The sequence below is a fragment of the Hyaena hyaena genome, unplaced genomic scaffold (genome assembly GCF_003009895.1).
Source record: "Hyaena hyaena isolate Hyena2069 unplaced genomic scaffold, ASM300989v1 scaffold_590, whole genome shotgun sequence".
Classification (NCBI taxonomy): domain Eukaryota; kingdom Metazoa; phylum Chordata; class Mammalia; order Carnivora; family Hyaenidae; genus Hyaena; species Hyaena hyaena.
In genome coordinates this window covers 761336-782980 of record NW_024081221.1, presented here as the reverse complement: position 1 = coordinate 782980, position 21645 = coordinate 761336, and the positions used below count along the sequence as shown (strand labels likewise).

Genomic DNA, 21645 nt, shown 5'->3' with positions numbered 1-21645 from the left:
CAGTGAAAGGTGGATCTATGGTAAAAACAGCTGCCACAGCCTCATCTACATTGTAGCAGGACTTCACCGAACTTCCTTTTGGGAGACATGTTGGTGAAGTAGTTGGTTTGGCAAGTCAAGAACAATCCATCTCCTTCTTTAGGAAATAGATGGAGCCAGAGCCTCCAACTAGTTTTAAGTTCTATCTGTATTTAATATCACCCATGGTTTGCCATGTGGATGAATAATGTGAAAAAAAAGTTAGCAAAATGTCGTTAGAAAAAAAAACCAGATGTGGAAATCTAGCTTCACATAATAATTCCTGGCTTAGTCTGAATAAATCTGAATATAAATTTCACTAAGAAACTTATTTAGTCATTCAATAACATGTATTGATCACCAGTTATGAGTCAGGCATTGCTCTGATTGCCAGAGAAATGGAGATGAAGGCTGGCTCTTGTCCCTGGCTTTGAGCAGCCCATGGTTTTATGAGAGTGACAGAGAATTCTAGTCTAGTATGATTTGTGCTGTGAGAAAGGTATGTACAAGTTGTTATGGGAATACATGGGCAGGCACTTGGCCCAGGTTTCAGGAGTTACTTAGGGAGATCTTTCTAAAAGAGTCCCGATGTGCCTCCTGAAGGGCAGGTTGAAATAGGCTAGATGAAGGGAGTGGGAGAGGGAAAGATGTCCTAATTAAGGCGGAAGTAATCAAATGAGCCAAAGCTCAGAGCGAAAGGGAGAGCTTGGCCTGTTTGGATAATAGCACGTAACTTGGTATGGAGGAAGATGTTAGGAAATGGTAATAAAAGAAAATAGAGGGGTAAGCAAGACCAGATCATACCTATATCCTACAATATGCAGTCTGTTCTTCTGTCCAGAGTCACTGAGGAGCTAAGCAAGGAAGAGCATGTGTGTGAGATACCACCAGCGAGAGGGAGCATGTAGTGTAGGGCGAGCAAGGCCGTATGCAGGACACTCTGACAGCATCCATGTCACAAGACTGCAGTGGCTTGCAGCAAGAGAATTGACAGTGGGGCCAATGGGAAATGATGAAACTTGGGGAGACATTAAAACCCTCAAAATCAGTAGGAGTCATCCATTTGTTGGATGGAGAAAGTGACAGAGCAAAGTCATAGACCAGGCTTCTGTGTTTGGCACTCATACAAAAAAAAAAAATGTTAGAGGAGCATTAGGTTGGGGTAAAGCTGGGAAGGACTTGGGAGTCAGGTTCCGAACATGTTGAGTTTAGTGTTCCACAAGAAAAGGTATAAGTTGAACATGTGAGTCAGGGTGGTTTCGGGATGTGTGTGGACATATGTGCATGCATATATAGCTACTTTGGGGGAATGGAGGAGCAGGGCAGAAGGAGCTGTGAGGGATAAACTCCTCCAAGGGTGTGTGGGGACTAAGAAGAATCAAGAACCAGAAATGAGACCCTGGAGAATACCCTCTTTTCAGATATAGGCAAAAGAATAAGGAGCTAGACAGATAGAGGCAACACTATCAGGTGGCCCAGAAGCCGAAGATAAAAACTCCGAGAGTCTTAAGTGCTGCAAAGAGGTCATAGAAAGTTAGCACTTCAGAACATCTTCTGAGTTCAGCTCAGTGTGATTATCAGTAACCTTGGACGAAGCAGTGTCAGTACAGGGGCAGATGGCAGTGGGTGAGGAGTGAAGCAGACAGCAAGCGTCAACAATCGTCTCAGCCTGGCTATGAAAAAAAAGGATAGTGTGGGTGTTCAGTGGGTAAGATGCCAGAGGGTGTGAGAGACCTTAGGAGAATTTCCTATAAATGGTGAAGTAACTATATAAAAGAGTCGCAGTTGGGAGCCACCTCCTAATGGATGAAACCATGTCCTTGAAGAGTGGGGAGAGGATTGGGTGTGGAGCACCGGGAAGGCATTAGCTTTGGGTAGACAGAGGGCAACATGCCCGTGGTGGCAGGGGAGAAGCATGGAGGGGTACAGGGGCGGATATATTTTTGGGGAGCGGTAAGTAGAGGAGATCCTCACCTGATGGTTCCTGTTTCCTCTGTAGAGTGGGATGCTGGCCCACTGGCTCGCAGCGAGGAGACAGGTGGTGATGCAGGGCTAGGCGAGAGGAGGGTAGGGGTGAAACGTGTGCTGGCAAGAATGAAGAGGAAAGCGTACAGGACATTGAGATTTCTGGATAGCCTAAGGTCAGAGATAATGAACTTCTATAAATTAACTTCCTAAAAAATTTTTTTAATCACTGGAAGAGGCTTTTTAATTTCCCAAACCAGTATTAAACAGGATCCCATGCTGAACATCCTGTTTCTTGCTGGTTCCTTTCCTAAAATGCTTCTCTTTCCTCTTTCCACTGCTCCCCCACTCGAGTTGGCTGTACGGAAGATTTTCCGGCTTCAGTGAAGCCACTTTTCCAAGAAAGCATGGAACAGATTACAGAAGCGAGTGCCAGCTTGCTTACTTCCCCCTCTTCACTTGCATACATTCAGCTGGAGTTCTGAGAAGAGGAAGTCAGGAGAACTTTTTTTTCCCTTTTTTTTTTTTTTAAGAAAGATGGAAGAAGCAGGAAGCCCAGGCAGGTGGAAATACTGAGGGGAGAAAAGGGAACAAATATTGAAAAAAAAAAAAATCATGAGCCAAAACGTAAATTGAAATGAAGTCAGAGATCAGAAAGGAAAGGGAGCAAAGAAAAGATCTTTTTCCTGACCCGGCCTTTTAGTTTGCTGCTCAAATATGTGGCAACCTCACACTGGGAACCCAGGCCATATGGGAAACAGGTTTTCAGTGCATTCGGCTTTGTCTCCTGCCTGATTGATCTGTATCAGTGGTCAGGTGTTCTGGGCTTTTGTTTGTTTCTTTGGCCTAACCCCACAATTTAAAAATCAAGTGCCTAGACTATCTCAGAAATAAGGGGACCAGATTCAGTGCCATCCAAGGGTCACAAGCGAGCCCTCATGATGCACAGACATTACTGTTCGGGGTGCGGAGGATTTGCTGCAAAAAGCAAACAGTCTCTACCATTGCAATATAATTCTCCCTCGTGAAAGGAGACTGTGGCTTCGGACTTACGTAGGTGTAGGAGACCAGTCCTCTGGCTTTTATCAGCCAGCCAGACATTTATTACCAACTAGTTTCTTAGAGAAAAATAAGGAGCTTGAGTACGGCCTTCACCGTGCCATTGCTTGTATCACCTTCTAACCTCTTGTCCCCTGATGCTTCTGACTCAGATTTGCCCCCAACCCACCCCCATCACGATGCTGATGTAATGCAAGCAGATACCAGCTGAAGCCAGAATAGAATGGATAGTTATCTGGGGAGATAAAGTGACAGTGTTGCCTGTTCAGGCTATTGTTCAAAGGAACATGCCTTTTATTTATAGATGTTAGAATTTAAAGGCATAGACAGCCAGAGCTTGACATTACCTCTTCTGACTATAACTCGTTTCCTAGAAATATGCTTTCGCATAGAGCTCCCTTCTTTGCACGTAAGTTGAATGTGTTAGATGGGTGTTTTATACCTGGCTTCATATCCTTCTAATAGGTTCTATTACTGTTTTGGTTCAGGTTGGTTTCTAAATTTTAATGCTTCAATATTTTGCTTTTATAGGACACTATTTTAGCTCTGCTTCTCTGAGGCACAGGTTGCCTTAGGAAAGCAAGAGGTTTAAAAAGATGCCAAATATAGGTGATGTTCCTATTAATAACATTTTCATACTTTCGTTGGGTATGGCTCCGTACATGAAGTCTCCAAATTGTTAGCGGGTTTGCAAATTGGCACCCCTTAATAGATTCCGTGGTGGTTTGGGGGGCTTCTGTGCCATGAGGTTCACAGGATGCCACGAACCTTCTGTTGCTCCGGGGAAGTGACTTCATTTCTCTAATCCTTTACTGAAAAGTGTTATGTGCCTTGTATTTTGGGACTGTGTTTTTTCTGAAGCTCTGAGAAGATTTTACAGATTGAACCTCGCGAATCTTTACCGCCCCTCTGCAAGAAAGCGAGGAATAGTGCCCATAAACCTTTTGGAACTACTCGAAACGAAGATAATAGAGTGTGAAGAATACAAGATAAGCTTGGCCAGCCCATTTTTTAGCAGGTTTTACTGATGAACAGGAAATCATTATTTTTATACAAACCTGAAAATAGCTTATTAATTGTAAACTTCGTTTGCCGAAATTATGTAGATAAGGAAACTCACTTTCTCCCCGAGACTAAAAACAAAACAAAAAAATTCAGACACGGTATGCTCCTTTTTGAGCACTAATTTGGAAAAGAAGTATTAAAGCTAGATTATATGAAGGAGCTTCTGCTCAAGAACATTGTCATGGCAGCCTTTCTGTGAACGGGATTAATCACAAAAATAACGAAGATGCCTTATGAACATAATATTCGAAGTAATTTTCAAAAATTTGGCTATTAACTATAAGGTTAATTGATTCTTTTCTTCCTGCTCCATTGTGGTTAACATACTCATTCTTCCCTTTAAAGACCCATTTTATTATGCAAATGAAAACAATTGAAAGACTTGGTGTCTGAGAGAGAGGGCTGCTTTTTTGCCCGGGAACTCATGCACCTGTTTCAGCTCTCAGCCCCCACCTCTGCATCCACTGGCTGCCAAGCTCCACTCAGCGATCAGAGTCGCGGGTGTGGGGTCCTTGAATTTTGACTCACGTTTTCTTTGTGACTTACTCTCTTTTTTGCCTTCTAGTTTCTCCCCTCCCGGCTCTCAGCATGCCAACGGCAGCTGCACCGTGGCCCTCACACTGCTGCCAAGAGGGCAGGCAGGCTCCTTGGAGACTGTAATGTTGCACTCCAGCCAACTGTTAAGAGATAGATGTTGGAGTCATACATACAGCACAGCTGAAATTCGGATCCTTCTAGGAGGACTTTGGTGGAACACTTTGTCCACGGTATTTTTTAATCGATTTAAGTTTTGGAGACTTTTCTATTTTGGACGGTTTTCAAACACGTACAAAGGTAGGAAGACTACTGAAGCACATTCCCACGTGCCTTCTCTCTCTCTCTCCCTTTCGACAGTGATCAACTTATTGACGATCTTGTTTCACTGTCCCTGTTTTCCCTGTGGGTCATCCACACGACTGGTAGATTCATTTCTGGTGATAAAGACCTCCTCAATAACCGTTGCTTTTCTGTCTTCCCGTCTAAGATCTGTCACCTTAATGATTTTTTCAGCCTTTTTTTTTTTTCCTAATGGTAAAAAGTATGAGAGTCTTCTTTCCTTCTAAATGAAGCCAAGATATGCTGTGTTGGCACCTGTCATATTTTCTAATGCCATCCCCTAAATTTTCAAGGCTTTGTGCATTCACTTGGCCAGTCTATCCAAAGTACATCTGAGGTGTGCAGGGTCTTGGAATGTAGAGCACTAAAGGTCACTGGGTTTGATTCTCCATGTCACCACAGACTAGCTGTATAACCTGGGACAACTTCCTTCACCTTTGTGTGCTTCTGTGTCCTCTTATTTTTACTGTGGGACCAATAGTAGCACACCACCCCCACACACTCCCCCCAGAGCTGTGGTAAGGGCTTAAATGAGGGAGTACATTTCAACAGTTCAGATGGAGCCTGGCTCAAAGGTCCTGTCCAGTATATGCTGCTCGCTTCCATCCTCCTCCTCGTCATCATCATTTTTCATCCCTCACCACTCATCTTACAGAAGAGAGAAGTGAGGTCCAGGTAGATGAAGCATATGCCAGTTTTATCAGGAGAACTTGCACAAGGAACCACATGTCTCAATTCCTTTATTATCCAAGATGCAGTTTGCCATAGTCTTGTCCTTAAGGAACTGTGCTCTGACACAAGGAATTATTTGTAAAGGAAAGGAAAGGGGATTAATCAAAGGCTGCACAAAGAAATAAATATTGCTGCCAGAGAGTTAAACCTTAGAAGGGATGCATTTAGAAAGCAAAGCAATACAGGTAATGTGTCTCCTCATTGGAGAGACTGAGATTTCAAGAATGCTTTTGTTTAAGAAAGGAGATGATTTGGCTAATGAAACTAGAAAACATTCTGTACACAAGGAAGAAAGAGAAGAAAGTTCAAGCATTGGATGCTCTGCTACTAACAGATCCAGCAAACGTTTGTATGTGAGATTAAGAGGGAAGGCAAAATACACAAAAGGAGGGTAAGGCAAGATTATTTGAACCACAAGTGAATGTCAGAAACAAAAGAGATGGATGGATCCTAGACCTTATCTAAAGCCAAGTGGCATCTGCCATTCCCAACATTTTTATTTATTCACTTACTTTGACATGTGCTAATAACATTGTACTTAGTTAAGAACATCACTTCATTAATCCTCACAGCAATCCTATGACATAGGTACTATTACTGATCTCCTAATACAGCCAAGGAAATTGAGGCACAGGGGGGTTAAATAACTTGCCCAGGGCAATAAGCAGGAGACCTTGGATCTGTACCCAAGCAGTGTGGCTCTAAAGTCTGTGCTCTAGACACTCTGATGTGCTGCTCCAGGGTAAGCACCTTCCCAGTACGTAGGTCATCTTGAAGAAAGCAGTGACAGATGGGTGACAGTTTCCAAAGAGGCTAGAATTGTGGCATCATTACTCACTGACACCTGTTGTTCTCATCTGACCCTGGGATCCTTCCTATTTAAGCCTCAGTCAGGTTTCAGGAGGCAGGTTCTGTCCACTGCACACATAGACTTTCGAATAGGCTTTGTCACGGCACGGCACGCTGGCATTGTTCTAGCTGCAATCCCAAGAAAGTGCTGTAGTGTTGGGGCATCTGGGTGGCTCAGTCCGTTAAGCACCTGACTTCAGCTCAAGTCGTATCCCACACTTAGTGGGTTCGAGCCCCACATCGGGCTCTGTGCTGACAGCTCAAAGCCTGGAGCCTGCTTCAGATTCTCTGTCCCCATCTCTCTCTGCCCCTCCCCCACTCATACTCTGTATAAATAAAAACATTTAAAAAGTTTTACAAAAAGAAAGTGCTGTAGTGGGTTTTTTTTTGTTTTTTTTTTTAATGATGTTATAAGACAACTCTTGCTAGGGATGTGTTTGGTTAATTCAAAGTCATTTACGACACAGATTTCTTGAGGGCCTCTGTTCTGGGTGTTGGGGATGCCTTGTGAAGAGAGCAGTTCCTCTCCTATAGATTCTCCATGGAGTTTTCCTTTCTAGAGCTTCTCATTTGCATATCACTACCATCACTTCTCTCAACTCATAAAGCAAAAGAAAAATTGAGAGAAGCCTCTCTTGACCCCACATCCCTTCCAGCACATATCTCTTTTCCCATTTGCAGCATAATGTCTAGAAATGCTGTCTGTTCTATTTGTCCTCACTTGCCTTCCTCCCATTGCCTTTTAAACACGACACAACATCTTCTCAAGATCTCCTCTAGCTCAGATTCCTAGGGGACACTTCTACCTCCTAACAGCTGTCCGGTAGGCACCTGGAGTATCCAAAACAACTTCCTGCCTTGTCCACTTCCCCGTGACACTCCTTCCCATCCCTGTAAACAGAGACTCCATCCATTTTGCTCAAGCCATGAACTTTGACTTCATCCTTGACCCCACTCTTGCTCTCCTACCCCGCATCCATTCCATCAGCAACTCCTATTGCCGTTCCCCTTGGTCTATCCACAGTCCAGCCATCCTGTCTCCCCCTTAGTATAACCACCTCACCCACAAGCCCAGCTGGTCTTCCTGCTTCCTTTCCCGGCCACAGTACCCCCATTGGCGGTTGTCAGCACAGCAACCAAAGCAATTCTTTTGACATCAGTAAGAATACATCTCTTCTGCAACAATATGGATGGATCTCATACATAAAATATTAAGTGAAAGAAGCCAGAAACAAGAGTTCATACCGTTTGGTGACTTCATGTAAAATACGGGTAAAACCAACCTGTGCTGTTAGCAGAATGGTGACTAAGGGGCCACCTCGAAAGCCTCTGGAGAAGTTGGTCATTTCTGTTTTTTTGATTTGGGTGCTGGTTGCTTGCAGGTGTTCGGTTGGTTAAAACTCAGCAAGCTCAACACATCATACAACCTTTTCTGCATGTCTTTTCCACTTGACTAACAAGTTTTAAAAAACTTGTTTTTTGTTATTTCTTCTACAGAAAACCATCCTCCTCTAGACTTGAAGGCATTTATCAGCACTTACAAATATTAGAATGTTAGCCTCATGAAGGCAAAAATCTCATCTGCTTTCATCCATTCAACGAATATTGAGCCATGGGCACTGATCTGGGCACTGGGGATACAGGAGTGAACATGGGAAACAAAAACTCTCTAAGCTTCCAAGGGGCGATAGAAGAATAAATCATACCCCATATAACAAGGTGCTGAGGGCTGTGGAGAGGAAAAAGGAGAGGAAGACGGAATGCTGGAGTGGGGGAAGTGAGGGCCAGGAGACAGTTTCTATAAGGTGTGCAGGAAAGGCCTCCCTGAGAAGGACATGAGAGAAGGAGCTCAGGTGGGTCTGAGAGAAGACTCTTCTGGGCAGAGGGACTGGGGAGGAGGCAGCCAGGACACACAAGCTGGGGAAACTGTCAGAGAGGTATCAGGGCCAGATCAGGAAGGGCCTTACAGGCCTTTGTAAAGACTCTAGAGTTTTATTCCCCAGGTGGGGACTAGAGCGGGTGGTGAGTAGAGTTTTGCCTAACCTGATTTAAGTTAGGTTTTAGCTGCTTGGAGCAGCAGGTCATCCATTCTCACTTTTGTAAATATACTTCAGTTTTTTACCCATTCATCTGCGGATAGATACTTAGGTAGTTTCTAGTACAGAGCTTGCACAGAGTGCTGCAAACACCCTAGTGCATGTCTTTTGCTAAAGTACTGTATGCAAGGTATACCACTCTTAAAGAAATTGAACAAGATACATCATCTTGTATAACATAACATATACTTTTGCTAGTTCCAGCAAAAGTCAGGCAATCAATCAATACATGGGGGTACACATTGGAGGTAAATGCTCAAGTTTATATTAGGGTATACAAGGTGGAGGATGCATGCATACATACAAATATGCAAGGTAACATATGCTAGGTAAAGAATTCAAAGAAATGTGAAATAGACTGCTTGCTCTCAAGTACCCTAGAGTCTAGTTAGGGATAAGACATATGCATAGGAAATAACCACTAGCAAAGACACAAACACAAAATGCCAAATAACATCTTAGTCAATATGCCCCCTTTTCTCTCTGAAGCAGGCAAGGCCACTTTGGACTATGTTGATCTATGAGTTCAAGGGGAACCTGGGAGATCTGTAGAGCCTGGAACCATACATCAGATTTGTGAGGCAGACGTTTTAGACCTTATCTGGGCTAGGAAAATAGCAAGAATGCAGGTTTGTATTTCGGGGGCCATGAATGGTCAGTCTGAGTCAGAAAAGGGTTTAGGGCTCATTTTAAAACCTAGTAGAGATGTAGGTGGATGTATTTCTCAAGTAAGTTAATAGCAGCATTCTAATCTGGGAATATTTCTATATTCCACACTTCTCAATCATTTTGATATGTTAATACCACGTTTACCATTACTAAACCTCAAAAGTCCACTAGGTCTAAATGATTTAAATATATATGTATTTTTAGACTGGCAAAGAAAACTCATCCAGTGTGACTGTAGCAGGCCCCGAGATGGAAAATAAGGCAGGCCAGACTTTGGAAAACAACTCACTAATGGCCGAACTCCTCAACGACGTACCCTTCACCTTGGCCCCGCATGTGCTGGCCGTGCAGGGCACCATCGGTGACCTCCCAGACCACTTACTCTCCTATGATGTCAGCGAAAATTTATCGCGGTTTTGGTACGATTTCTCTCTTGAAAATTCAGTGCTCTGTGATTTGTAATCTTTATGTCTATTTGCACCTTAACAGGTTTCAACAAAAGTTTGCCTATGTTATTTAACCCGTTTGATGTGTTCTTTGGCATTTCACTGCTTAAACATCACCAGAAACGCAAGGATCATAAAGCAAAGAAGATGTCATTGTGTTCATTATTCCGTGTTTTAGAATAAAGGGTATTTGTATAAAAGTGGAACTTAAGTTCTACCTCCTTTCCCCCCAGATAATAAATATAAAACTTAGTCTAGCAAGGTTCTATGAAAGGAGCCGACTCCTTAAACCAGTCTCTCAAAATCGAACCCCTCAGGTTTGTCTTAGAAGAGCTGTGGCACTTTTCTTAGTTACCACGACGCTGAAGTCTGTGCTTTGAATGGAGCATGACTTTTCTTCTCTGTTTTGGAGGAAGCTTGAATTAATGGTACTCCCTTTCTTCTTCCACAGTGCTTATGAATGAATGTAGAAAAAAATGTTGCCAGTCAGCTTAATCTCTTCAGTCCTGATTTAGACTCTGGGGTGGAAATGTAAAACTTTTCCTAAAAAGCAGTGGTAGTTTGCTGACACACAAAGGCAGTACCTGCTCTGGATGCTGTTTCTTTTGAGTGATAAATCTCAGTTTCCTCCAACCCATGGCAGCCCTTACCACCTTGAATGGTTCCTGGGTTCCTGCCTTTGTTTTCTGCCTCGTTGCAACTTCGGAGTGTGTGCGCTCACCAGCTTTCCAAAGAGCTTCCCCTGTTTTCTGCCTCAGCTGGCATTTGCTCTCCTTCCTACATATGTTCCCAGTTTATGAAGAGATCCACGTTTCCTTTCAACCTCTCTGCCTCCTAAAGAAAAACATCTCATGATGATGCATATTATTGCTGATAACACCCTTATTTAGAAATTTGTTGGCCACAATACAGATGGAAATGTTTTACTGCTAGAAAAACTAAAATCGCCTCATTTCCAATTAGAGCGGAGGCAAAACACCTAACTAGGACTTTTAGTTCTTGGATATCCATTATTTCTTCCAACTAAAACAGTACAGAACTGCCATTGGTCAATAAATTGTAAAGGGAAGAGGTAAACCGGGATAGAGTATTTTCCATGCCAGGGAAAATTTAAATCACATTTGTATTGATTAGGAGCAATACAATTTATTGATTCTGTGCCAAATTTTAAGTATATTTTTCACAAAGACAGAATGCCATAGCAAAACTAAACACTGTGCAGAAAGGTACGTGAATCATTCAAGTTTTAATGTGTTTTGCATGTTTGTTTAATAAATGTAGCATGGTCTTGGTAAAAATTCTATATTATTTAAAAGTTAAAAGAACATTTCTATTGGTAAAAAATAGGCTTAATTTACAAATAATGTTACCCCATGAGGTGAATGACTACATTAAATCTTTACATAGTTTTCATAAAACATCAGTCTAGGAAATGTGACTTACTAACACAAATGTGAACATTTTATAGCAGTGTGTGTGAAAGGAACATCCTTTTCAATATCCATGTTAATGTATCTTGAAGCTAAATGTTAAGTATGTCATCAATTTGTCTAATATAAGTGTTAAATTTTGTCTAAAATACTTATACATTTCATTTATATTTATGTCTACCATGTTATAAATATGCTTGTATTTTCATTTGTCTAAAATAATTGTTATATTTAAATAAATGTGAATTCAAATAAACTGATATTTTGATTATTCCCAGATCCAGAGAAAAATGGTTTTCGTTACATTATTCATATCTGAATGCAAGTTATGAAATCTTTTGTGAGGCAAAGATTTAAGAATATACTTTGTGCAGTGCCACAAAAGTATGAAATTTGCACTTATATATAAATTTTAAGAAGTGACATTGAAAATGGTAAGATCACTAGTCCTGGCTTAATAGGACTGGAGAGATTTGGAAGAAATCACATGAATATCTTGCTCTAGATAGATCCCCATCATCACAAAATGTAGTAAGGGCTAGTGTTCATGACCCCCTCTGTTTTTTAATGAAAACATTTTAGTTTTCTTAAACCTGTATATAAGTCAATGTTACTATTTTAAAACTGGAATCAGTTTTAAAACTAGAAATCAGCCAGCTGACTTCATTTACCCAAGAGAAACTTGAAGCCTAGAGAGGATAAATGACCTAACTCACCTGGTTAGTGATAAATATTTACTTTAATAGTGTTCATAATTATAAATTATAACAAAGCCGTATGCTCTGGTGGAAAGAGTTTGGGCATTTGAGGCAGCCAGATGGAGTTTGTAATGGCTCCCTTACTTACTTACATGCTGTGGGACCTTGGTCACTTCCCTAACTTCTGGTGCTCTTAGTTGCCTGGCTTGTTAAATAGTAATTGTATGCACCTTGCAGGATTGTGTAAAGTTTTAGATGGTGTTTGTCAGACGCTTGGCAGCATAAAGCTTGATACAACATAGGTGTTCTGAGAAAGGGGGCTGCTATAATTCTCATTACTAACCACACATGCACACTAGTCTAACGAAATGCAAAATATGAATTCACTGAACTGCTTAAGGAGTAATGTAAAAAATAGCTACCCACATTTACTGTAGGTCCCTCCTGCCCCATTATTTTTTTCCATATTAAATACTTAACTATAAAAAATTCTAAAATATGTTAGTTGACTCCTGCAATTCCTTAGTTAAAAATTCCTTAAGGAACATTTTTTGTTCTCATTATCAAGCATCATGGTCATTTTCCTTAATATAAGTCATCAGTGGAAAGTACTATAGAGAATGTACAAGTGATTTTACTGAATCTTATTTTTTAGCCCTAAAATGTATTCAGGAAGTTGCATGTATTTTTCCCCCAGCTTTCTTTAAAGGTGTTTGCATCTTTTGCTAAAAGTAGAATTAGATAATTCTGACCAACTTATTATAGTTAATTAAATTTTGATCAACTGAACTTTTCAAAAAAAATTTTAATGTTTATTTTTGAGAGCCAGAGAGAGCCAGAGTACAAGTGGGGAAGGGGCAGAGAGAAAGGAAGACACAGAATTGAAGCGGGCTCTAGGCTCTGATCTGTCAGCACAGCACCCGATGTGGGTCTGGAACTCGTGAACCATGAGATCATGACCTGAGCTGAAGATGGGTGCTCAATTGACTGAGCCACCCAGGCACTCAACTGAACTTTTAAAATTATACCATTGGGGCACGTGGGTGCCTTAGTGGGTTAAGCAGCTGACTTTGGCTTTGGTCGTGTTCTTGTGGTTTGTTTGATCTCACAGTTGGTGAGTTGGACCCCCAAGTGGGGCTCTGTGCTGACAGCTTGGAGCCTAGAGCCTGCTTCGGATTCTGTGTCCTCTTTGCCCCTCCCCCCCTCAAAAATAAACATTAAAAAAATTAAATTGTATTATTAAGTGTTAACAAAAGCACATTTCTTGTTAACAGTTCAGGAAATCCACAATAGGGTTTTTTTTTTTTTTTTTTGGTAAGTAAGCATTCATTGACACCAACACCTTTTTCCCTTTCTCAAAGTATAATGATAAATTAGAAATAGTATGAGAGAAATCTCTTCTAATATTTCCAAAGTCCTGAAGTCTTACAATTCTAAAGGACAGATATGGAGTAGGAAAGAAATCATCTCATCTGTGTTCTAAAACAGTGGTACATCAGATCTTACTCCCTTACCTACCGTGATAACAAATGATCAATAAATAAACACTGCCCTCAGTTACCTAGCAAAGAATGTTACTTTCAGAGATAATACATTGTCTTATAAATTATTTCCTTAATGACGTTCACGTGAAATGTAAGTATATTTGATAGGTGATTGAAAGGTGTTGCATCTTTTAAAGCCACTGAGAAATACAGAATTGTGGATATTTTCTTTTGAGCATTTGTGTCCTACCACTAAGGGCATGACCTAAAGATTACTGTAAGATCTGAAACTCTCAAAATAAGTCTTACTTCATTCATATTACATTGGCTTGAAAGATAAAGTATGTGCCAGGAAAACGACTATGCCATATGGTTTGGTGGAATAGGTGTGGGTGCAAAAGAGAAAGAGAAGTACTGATGGATGTGTGGGAGCTCTGTCACAGTCAAAATAGCAGTATGTTCATTAAACTTATTATTTTAGGGTCCCCTTTAGATTTTAGAAATGTTACAAAAATAGTGACATGGTCTTTTATGCCTTCTACTTAGTGTCCCCTCAAGTTAACATCTTACATTACTACAATGCATTTGCTACAACTAATGAACCAACTTTGGTACGTGACTATTAACTCAAGTCCATACTCCATTCTGACTTTACAGTTTCCCCATCATGTTCTTTCTGCCACTCTAGGATCCCATCTAGTGTTACACATTACATTTAGTCAGCATGTCTCCTTCGGCTACTTTCGGCTGTGACAGTTTCTCAGACTTCTTGTATATAATGACCGTTCTTTCTGTGGCATTTTGTATGTATTTTGTAGAATGTCCTTCAGTTGGGGTTTATCTGATGATCTAGTTACATTTTTATAAAAGTTAACAAAGGAATTTTGGAACATTTCACACAGTGCACATGAATACCATTTGTTGTTGAACATGATATATTCTGTAATTTCCTCAGAATTCATCTTCCTGTAGATCTATTTCTCCTTAACTTGCCATGAGTATAACTGTATGCACAATAGACGTAAGGCTTCCCCAAGCCTTACACCAGTGTTGCATTGTAAGTAGGTACAACTCTGAGAGTTGGCCTTTCCTGGCTCATTCCCCTAACAATGGCATCTTACACATAATGTCATTCTTGAACAAGTGGTGTAAAGGCAAACTTACACTGTAATCATTTTCCTCTAAAGAACCAAGATAACTCATGATACAAAGAGCTCTTTTCTACAATAGATGACTTTTTTTTAGTAATTGCAAAAATAAGTTGCAGCTCCGTAAGTTTCTAAAGAAAGAAGTGTTTCATTTTCAACCTTTAAGAAGTAGTTTTAAGAAGCAATAGAAGGAAACTGTCATCCTCTGAAGGGGGAGGTGCAAGAAACTCTTATTTTTACTTCTGATTAACCAGAACTGTGTGCTAAAACATAAAGTTGATCTCATCCGATTTCAGTTTGGGGGAAATAAATCAATCAAAGCAAAAAGCAACTTATTTTGTCCTTGGAGGCAATCTGAATACAGTTCTTTGTCAGGAATTTGCCCCATCCTAGATTTAACCCATACCAAAACATAAATTCCTTACAATCAAAGGTAAGGCAAAGGATAATTGCCTCCAGAATGACCCATCAGTACTCTAACTCTGAACCAGCCCCACAGACAGCTTTTCAGTTACTACCCAGCCCAGGGAGAGAGAGAGTCAGACAATGGACTGTTTCAGAGGTCAGTTAAGGAGACAGCCTCCCACATAGGACTGCTGCCAGGGCGTCCAATCCAGGGTCTGACATCTGGGTTCTGCAGCTGCCAAGTCTGCCCCTTGTGTGGCCACAGGTGTTGGCTGCAACTCTGAGACACGTGGGGAAGAAGGAACAGGGTAATGTCAGTTTCATTGTAGATATGTGGCTTACGTGTACAGTTTTAATTTTGTTCTTCAAAGGTACATGATTTGTTTTGTTTCAAAATTAATGTATTTCTGCATAATGGCAAGGAACATTTGGGAGGCTAGCAAAGCAGCAGCTTCTGTTCAAGAACAAGGACACAACAAACCCAAGTTCTTATACCTATAGTGCACACTGTACACTAATATGCTGTGTGTGGCATTGTTAGCTTCGTCATTTGAACAGGCCTTCTCAGGACCAAAGAGAAAGAAATGGATGCCAAAAAGCAAACAGGCAGTTGGTCTAAGATAAAACCTAAATACTTATCCTCCCCTTACAGTCTCCCCCCTCATCCCTGTTTTGGGTGTTCACGAGAACTTGTGTTTATCAATATGTGTTTTTGAGCCTGGAACACACTATATCTAGTTTTCTATTTCACACTATACCAGCTGTAACCATCAGTTAACACAGCTTAAAACAGTAACACCAAGCTCTCCTCTTCTCATTACAGGAGACTTAGCTCCTATGTGTAGGGCAAATCTAGAAGTTTCTATCTCAGGTAAGTGTCTGAGGTTCTTAACCCTAAAGAAAGGCGAGCAGTAGAAATGAAGATGATTAAGAGAAGGGGATGACATTGGTAAAAACTATAAAGAGCCAATAGTCAACAGCATTTAAAAATATAGATGTGTCTATACCTCCATAATATACACTCCATCCTTGTTTGGCCTCCTTCAGAGTCTGAAATTGAATTTAATGAAGAAAGAAGGAATCTTCAGATTTCATCTTCTTACAGAGAGTTTCTAAGGAGAAATGCTTACAATGTTTCCCATTCTATCTCATATATATTTACCAGCTAGTAACATTTTTGACAGGTCTTACTTTGTATTTTCTTTTTTTTTTCCTTAGTTTATTGTCAAGTTGGTTTACAAATAACACCCAGTGCTCATCCCAACAAGTGCCCTCCTCCATGCCCATCACTCCCTTTCCCCTCTCCCCCACCCCCCTCAGCCCTCAGTTTGTTCTCAACATTCATTTTGCATTTTCTATTACAAAAACAATAGGTAAACTGAATATATTTTTTCACAGTATAGCCACCACCCCATTTCCCTTAAGAATCTATGCTCTCTTAGTGATGTTCTATCGGACTTAATGCTTAGCACAGAAATCCTTGATGAGGATTTGTTCAATGAATGAGTGAACCAATGAAATAAATCATTAAATTATCTATAAATGAGAATTCCCAAGCAAAGGAACAGAATTTCAAAACTTTTATAGTTTTTCAAGCCCTAGTAAGTTCCCCAAATTATCATGCTGTGTTTATGCAGCTGAAAATAATGCTTAGTTTACCAAGCCTCTACAAATTGTGCCTTTTGTCTGTTTTGGGTATTCGCTATGTTTTTCAGGTTGTGTTTTCCTCTGCCCATAATGACTATGTATGTTCCCATGATGAGTAAGAACTGATTCTAGACAATACAGTATATTTTGGTGCTGTGGATTAACTCATTTGAGGTTTTTTTCTAGCTGCCAAGTTTCTCTTGTGTGTTCTTGATTATTTTTGCATGTATTTCTGCCCAGAATTTATTAATCCTATATGACCTACCCTTGAAAAATATCTTTATCTTTCATATGCCTTCCCAAACACATTTGAGTATTTCAAATGACCTTGGTTTAAAGACATTTTTCTACGAGCAGTAGCACACCTTTCCTTTAGAACTCAACCAATTCTCTTCCCTCGTCAAATGAATATGCTTAGATCTTCTCCCTCTAACTCCAGCTATAAACTTTTTAGAAAGAACTTGACTTTCTATTCGGAGTCAAGTTCTTGAGCAGTCTATATTTGTATCTTCACTTCCTTACTTTCTGTTTACTCATTAACCCTCTGTAACCTGATTTCCCAGCCCTGGTTAGAAACTCCACTGAAATGCTTCATACGAAGCCATCTCCAACCTTCCCAGTGCCTTGCGTCTATTTCTTTGAGGCAGTTTCACTATTGGTTAATTCTTCTGTCCTGAACTGTCTTCACCCTTGATTGCTGTGATACTTGCTTTTCTGGTTTTTCTTCCATCTCTTCCATTCCACCTTGTACCACTGGGGACTTCTTTTCCTCATTCCACCCCTAAAATGTTGGCTCTCTTCTGGTCCATGTCTTCTCCCTGCACAGTCATATGCATGCCTATCTGCTACTGTTGACACCCAATGGACCTCTAACCCAGAACTCTCTGAAGTTCTCCATCTATATACAGTTTGTGATCATTCATCTCTCGACTCTTACTCTCAGCTTCTATAGCTGACCATTTGCTCTCCACTCTTTCACACCCCTCCCCTTCTGCTCCTGTTTGCTTTGGGGAATTCCTTCTTCACTCCATATGGTTCTGATGGGAAATAGAATACTTGTTACCACTCCTGGACCCCATAGGGATAGACACATACCCTGACCTGGTTCAGTCAGGCTCCCTCTTACCAACTGATACAAATGTAGACAGAAAGCAGCACCTCTTTTGCTAGAACACTGACAGCCATCCGTCCCTTTGTGTTTCCAAGTCCTGATGCATCATGTGAGGCCTGGACTACCCAAGCAGGAAATCTAGGAATCTACTGTTCTTCCTTCTTACTCTTCTCCATACTCATTTGATGATAAACTTGTGTGAATTCTGTATCGTAAACACTTGGCTCTCCAGTTTGTCTCTCTTCTCCATGCCTACTGCTCCTATTTCAGTCTGTGTCTTCATCATTTCTCTGAACTGATCTCCCTGCGTCCTGTACATTATATAAGCGAGAAAGAACTTATTAAAAAATAGATTTAGGGCCCCCTGGGTGGCTCAGTTGGTTAAATATCCTGACTCTTGATTTCGACTCAGGTCGTGATCTCACAGTTCATAAGATCAGGCCCCACATTGGGCTCTGTGCTGACAGCTTGGAGCCTGCTTGGGATTCTATCTCTGCCCCTCCCTTGTACACTCTCTCTCAAAATCAATCAATTAATTAATTTAATTAACATAATTAATTAAAAATAGATTAAAACCCTCAGTCCCTCTCTGGTATCCTCTATAGAATTGAAGCAACTTAAGGCAAAGAAGGGCCCCCAATTCCCTCTTTAGACTCATCTCATGATATTCCTACTCATGTCCTGGGTGCTCTTCCCTGGTGAGAACATGCTATCCCTCCATCATCTTCCCTACATTCTGTTCTTTGTGCTTGGAATGTCCTGACCTTCCCTTCTTCTTTTTCATTTTGTTGTTGTTTGTTTGTTTTCATGGTCATAAATAATTAAGATACACTTTAGGGAATACAGTGAATATAAAACTTAGGATCACAAATGAAGTAATTTCAATCCTCTCAAAAGTAACCCCAGCCCTCAATGCTCTGCAGATGTAAAACCACTGGTGAGACTCACTAAAAGAAGTTTGACTCCTCCAGAAGAGGCTTTTCATGGACATTTACAACTAAAGCATCTGAATACCTCTTTTAAGTGCAAAACCACAGTACACTTTTGCAGCAGCAGTGCGTTCATATTGTTCTCATTAGTCATTAGTAGTCAACTTGCATTAAACACCAGGAAAAAAGGCACAATGGAACTCAGAAAATAGGCTTAAAAATGAACCTGTCCTTGCGAAACACACACTGTAATGGTAGAGACATTTAGAAAAGTACTATGGATACTACAGGAGTTGTGTTCATTCCAACAATTTCCAGTGAACCAGTCTATGGCTAAGTTATTTTACAAAGTTTCCTCCAAATATCAACTCCTCTGGGAAACTTTTCCTTATTCCTCCTATGCTGGATTGGATGTCCTTCCACATTCCTTTACCGTCCTGTGTTCTCCTCTGTCAAGTTTGAGAGCCACAGTGCCATACCTGTTTGTCTACTTCATAACTCTGAATGGATGCTAACCCATACTTGGGTGCTTGGCATGATGCCTGGCACCATGGGCAAATGACTGAATCACCACTGGTTTGAGGAAATGTATGAGGTTCTTATTCCATCTATGTTAGAATTTGCTTCTGAGTCTCTGTTGGAAGCCTTTAGGTAACCTTCTAGATGTTCACACTGGAATATGCTATGCCTCCTTATGAGCATATCCCTACAGGAGTTGTGTTCACTCCAACAATTTCCGGTGAACCAGTCTACAGCTAAATTATTCCAAATTTGTACCCTAAATAATTTAGCTTCTTAAATTTTTTGAAAGCAGAAATGTGCCTTTTGTTTGGTTAGCTGTATCAGTAACAAAACAATGAAATTATTTTATGTTTATTATAACCTTTTAGACAGTGTTGATTAACTCTTTAAATTTGGGTGGCATAAATAACTATGATTCTATTGTAACTTAGGTTTCATTTTTTTGTTTTCTTTAATGTACACATAGAGGGAACTTTCTTCTGCCTCTATGAAATCAACATTGATTAATGCTAATTAAATTACATGGCTCTTTTCAAATCATGGATTTGTGTAGAATTAAACATATAACATAAAATTTGAATACCTGCTATATTAATGAGCTGTGGCATTTTGTTTTCATGTAACCTAACCTTACTGAAGGATTTGGAAATACTAACCCTTTTAATAGTGGTCCATTCTTGAATAATAGCTCATTTTACTTTCGAGGAAAAACAAATAATTATCTGGGGAAGGAAGACTGTCATGTTGATTTTTCATGTAGCCAAAGCAGGTTCTAAAATATTCTTTAACTGGTCCATTCCTTCGGTAGAACATCTACTGCATGAATTCAACTTTTTAATTTCTGTAATAATTTATGATACTTTACATTAGTTGAATTTGTAATCAGTGTGGTCACTAACCTTCCCCATAGATACAAAGATGCAGATATACATCATTTTCAAAAAATGGGGAAAGCAATAGTAGCCAGTCTCTTAAAATGTTTAGTCTACAGAAAGAAAAAAATAAATCCCTGTTATACTGGTTAACAAAATTCTGCATTTATGTTGTCTAACAACTCATCAAGAATAAAATATTTCCATGGGGCGCCTGGGTGGCTTAGTCGGTTAAGCGACCGACTTTCGCTTAGGTCATGATCTCGTGGTTCGTGGGTTCGAGCCCCGCGTCGGGCTCTGTGCTGACTGCCAGCTCAGAGCCTGGAGCCTGTTTCAGTCTGTGACTCCCTCTCTCTCTGACCCTCCCCTGCTCATGCTGTCTCTCTCTCTCTCTCCTAGAAATAAATAAAAATATTAAAAAAAAAAAAAAGAATAAAATATTTCCTTAGACAAGCTTCTTAGCAAAAATAGTCTCCAGAGTGTTCCCTTCGGTGGCACATATACTAAAATTGTAATGATATGGAGAAGGCAAGCATGGCCCTGTGCAAGGATGACACACAAAAATAGTCTCCAGAACTAAACTCAAAAAAGAGGTTCTTAATCTTTATTACCTTCCTGTTCTTAATTAAAACATCTTCTTAAATGAGTATCAAGGATCAATAGTTTCTTCCCCCACCCCAACTGAAAACTATCTGCTGAAACTACCTCTACTCATTTTAGGTCTACCACCCTGTAATTTTACGTGACTCTTGAGTTTCTACATTTGGCACCATACATCTATCAGAAAGGGACTGTAGGAATAAAGCCTTCGGTAAGCAAAGCAGTTGTCTCTTGGGTTTGGGCTATTTCCATTCAGGCTTTTCTAGTGTTCCTGGACATACACTTGAGGCATTATTTCTTTTTTTCATGTTGATTGCAGTAAGAGCCTCATTTCCCAGTGCAATCTACCACTACCCTGTAGGTCAGAGACCACTGGGCTTGCTGCTTTTGTTGTACTTGAGGACAGCAGATGCCATATCCTTAGGCCTGGGTGTGCTTTGTGTACAAAATGCCAGAAAAGTATCCAGTGCTTGACAAAATATAAAACAAAAGACAAGCGCTCTGTCCTTACCACCTTTCATTCCAGAATATAAAATAGGTAAAAGTAACAGTATCAGTTGATCACCAAAGACAGGCTTGACTATCATGAAATGCCAGGTGAGTGAACCAATTTAAATGAAAATCTTGTTAAGAGCTGACTGGGAGGGCATGTGGTAGTTATTCAGAGGAACCTAAGAAAATTCTTTGAAAGCTATTTTTCTGAAAAATTAATACACATTCACCTTGCCTAGAATCTGTGCTCTGAAACACAAGATATTAACAGAATGGGCAGGGTGGGAGGTAGAACAGAATGGGAACCTACGGCACGTAGAAACGAAGCCATATTCTCCTGTGACCATCCTGGAAATAATGAGCTACTAAGTACTTACATCATTCGCGGCACTACCCTCGCTATTAAACCTTATTTCCCATGAGCATCTAGTCAGGCCAACCTCTCTAGTGCCTGCTGAGCTCTCTGCCTCCTTTCTAGTGAGTGCCATGACACTTGTCTACTGATGCTATTTCTCTTTCTTTCACTTTTCTG

At 40.4% G+C, this 21645-nt stretch overlaps 1 protein-coding gene, 1 long non-coding RNA gene and 1 other non-coding gene across 4 annotated transcripts in view; 2 read left to right on the top strand and 1 right to left on the bottom strand.

Annotated features, from left to right (window-relative positions):
• UMAD1 (UBAP1-MVB12-associated (UMA) domain containing 1) overlaps positions 1-11464 on the top strand; it is a 221675-nt gene extending 210211 nt beyond the window's left edge. The window contains exon 5 of one of the 2 annotated variants that reach the window (XM_039256832.1): positions 9534-11464. In XM_039256832.1, the coding sequence (XP_039112763.1) occupies positions 9534-9791 (258 nt within the window). In that variant the 3' untranslated portion in view covers positions 9792-11464. The remainder of the gene's footprint in view (positions 1-9533) is intronic. The other variant, XM_039256831.1, reaches the window with a different exon arrangement.
• Positions 1-21645, bottom strand: part of LOC120248470 — a 201602-nt gene that overhangs the window by 99123 nt on the left and 80834 nt on the right. The gene's annotated exons all lie outside the window — the stretch shown is intronic.
• Positions 20503-20607, top strand: LOC120248479. Its single transcript, XR_005532584.1, has one exon. It is a non-coding gene; the product is annotated as a U6 spliceosomal RNA (small nuclear RNA).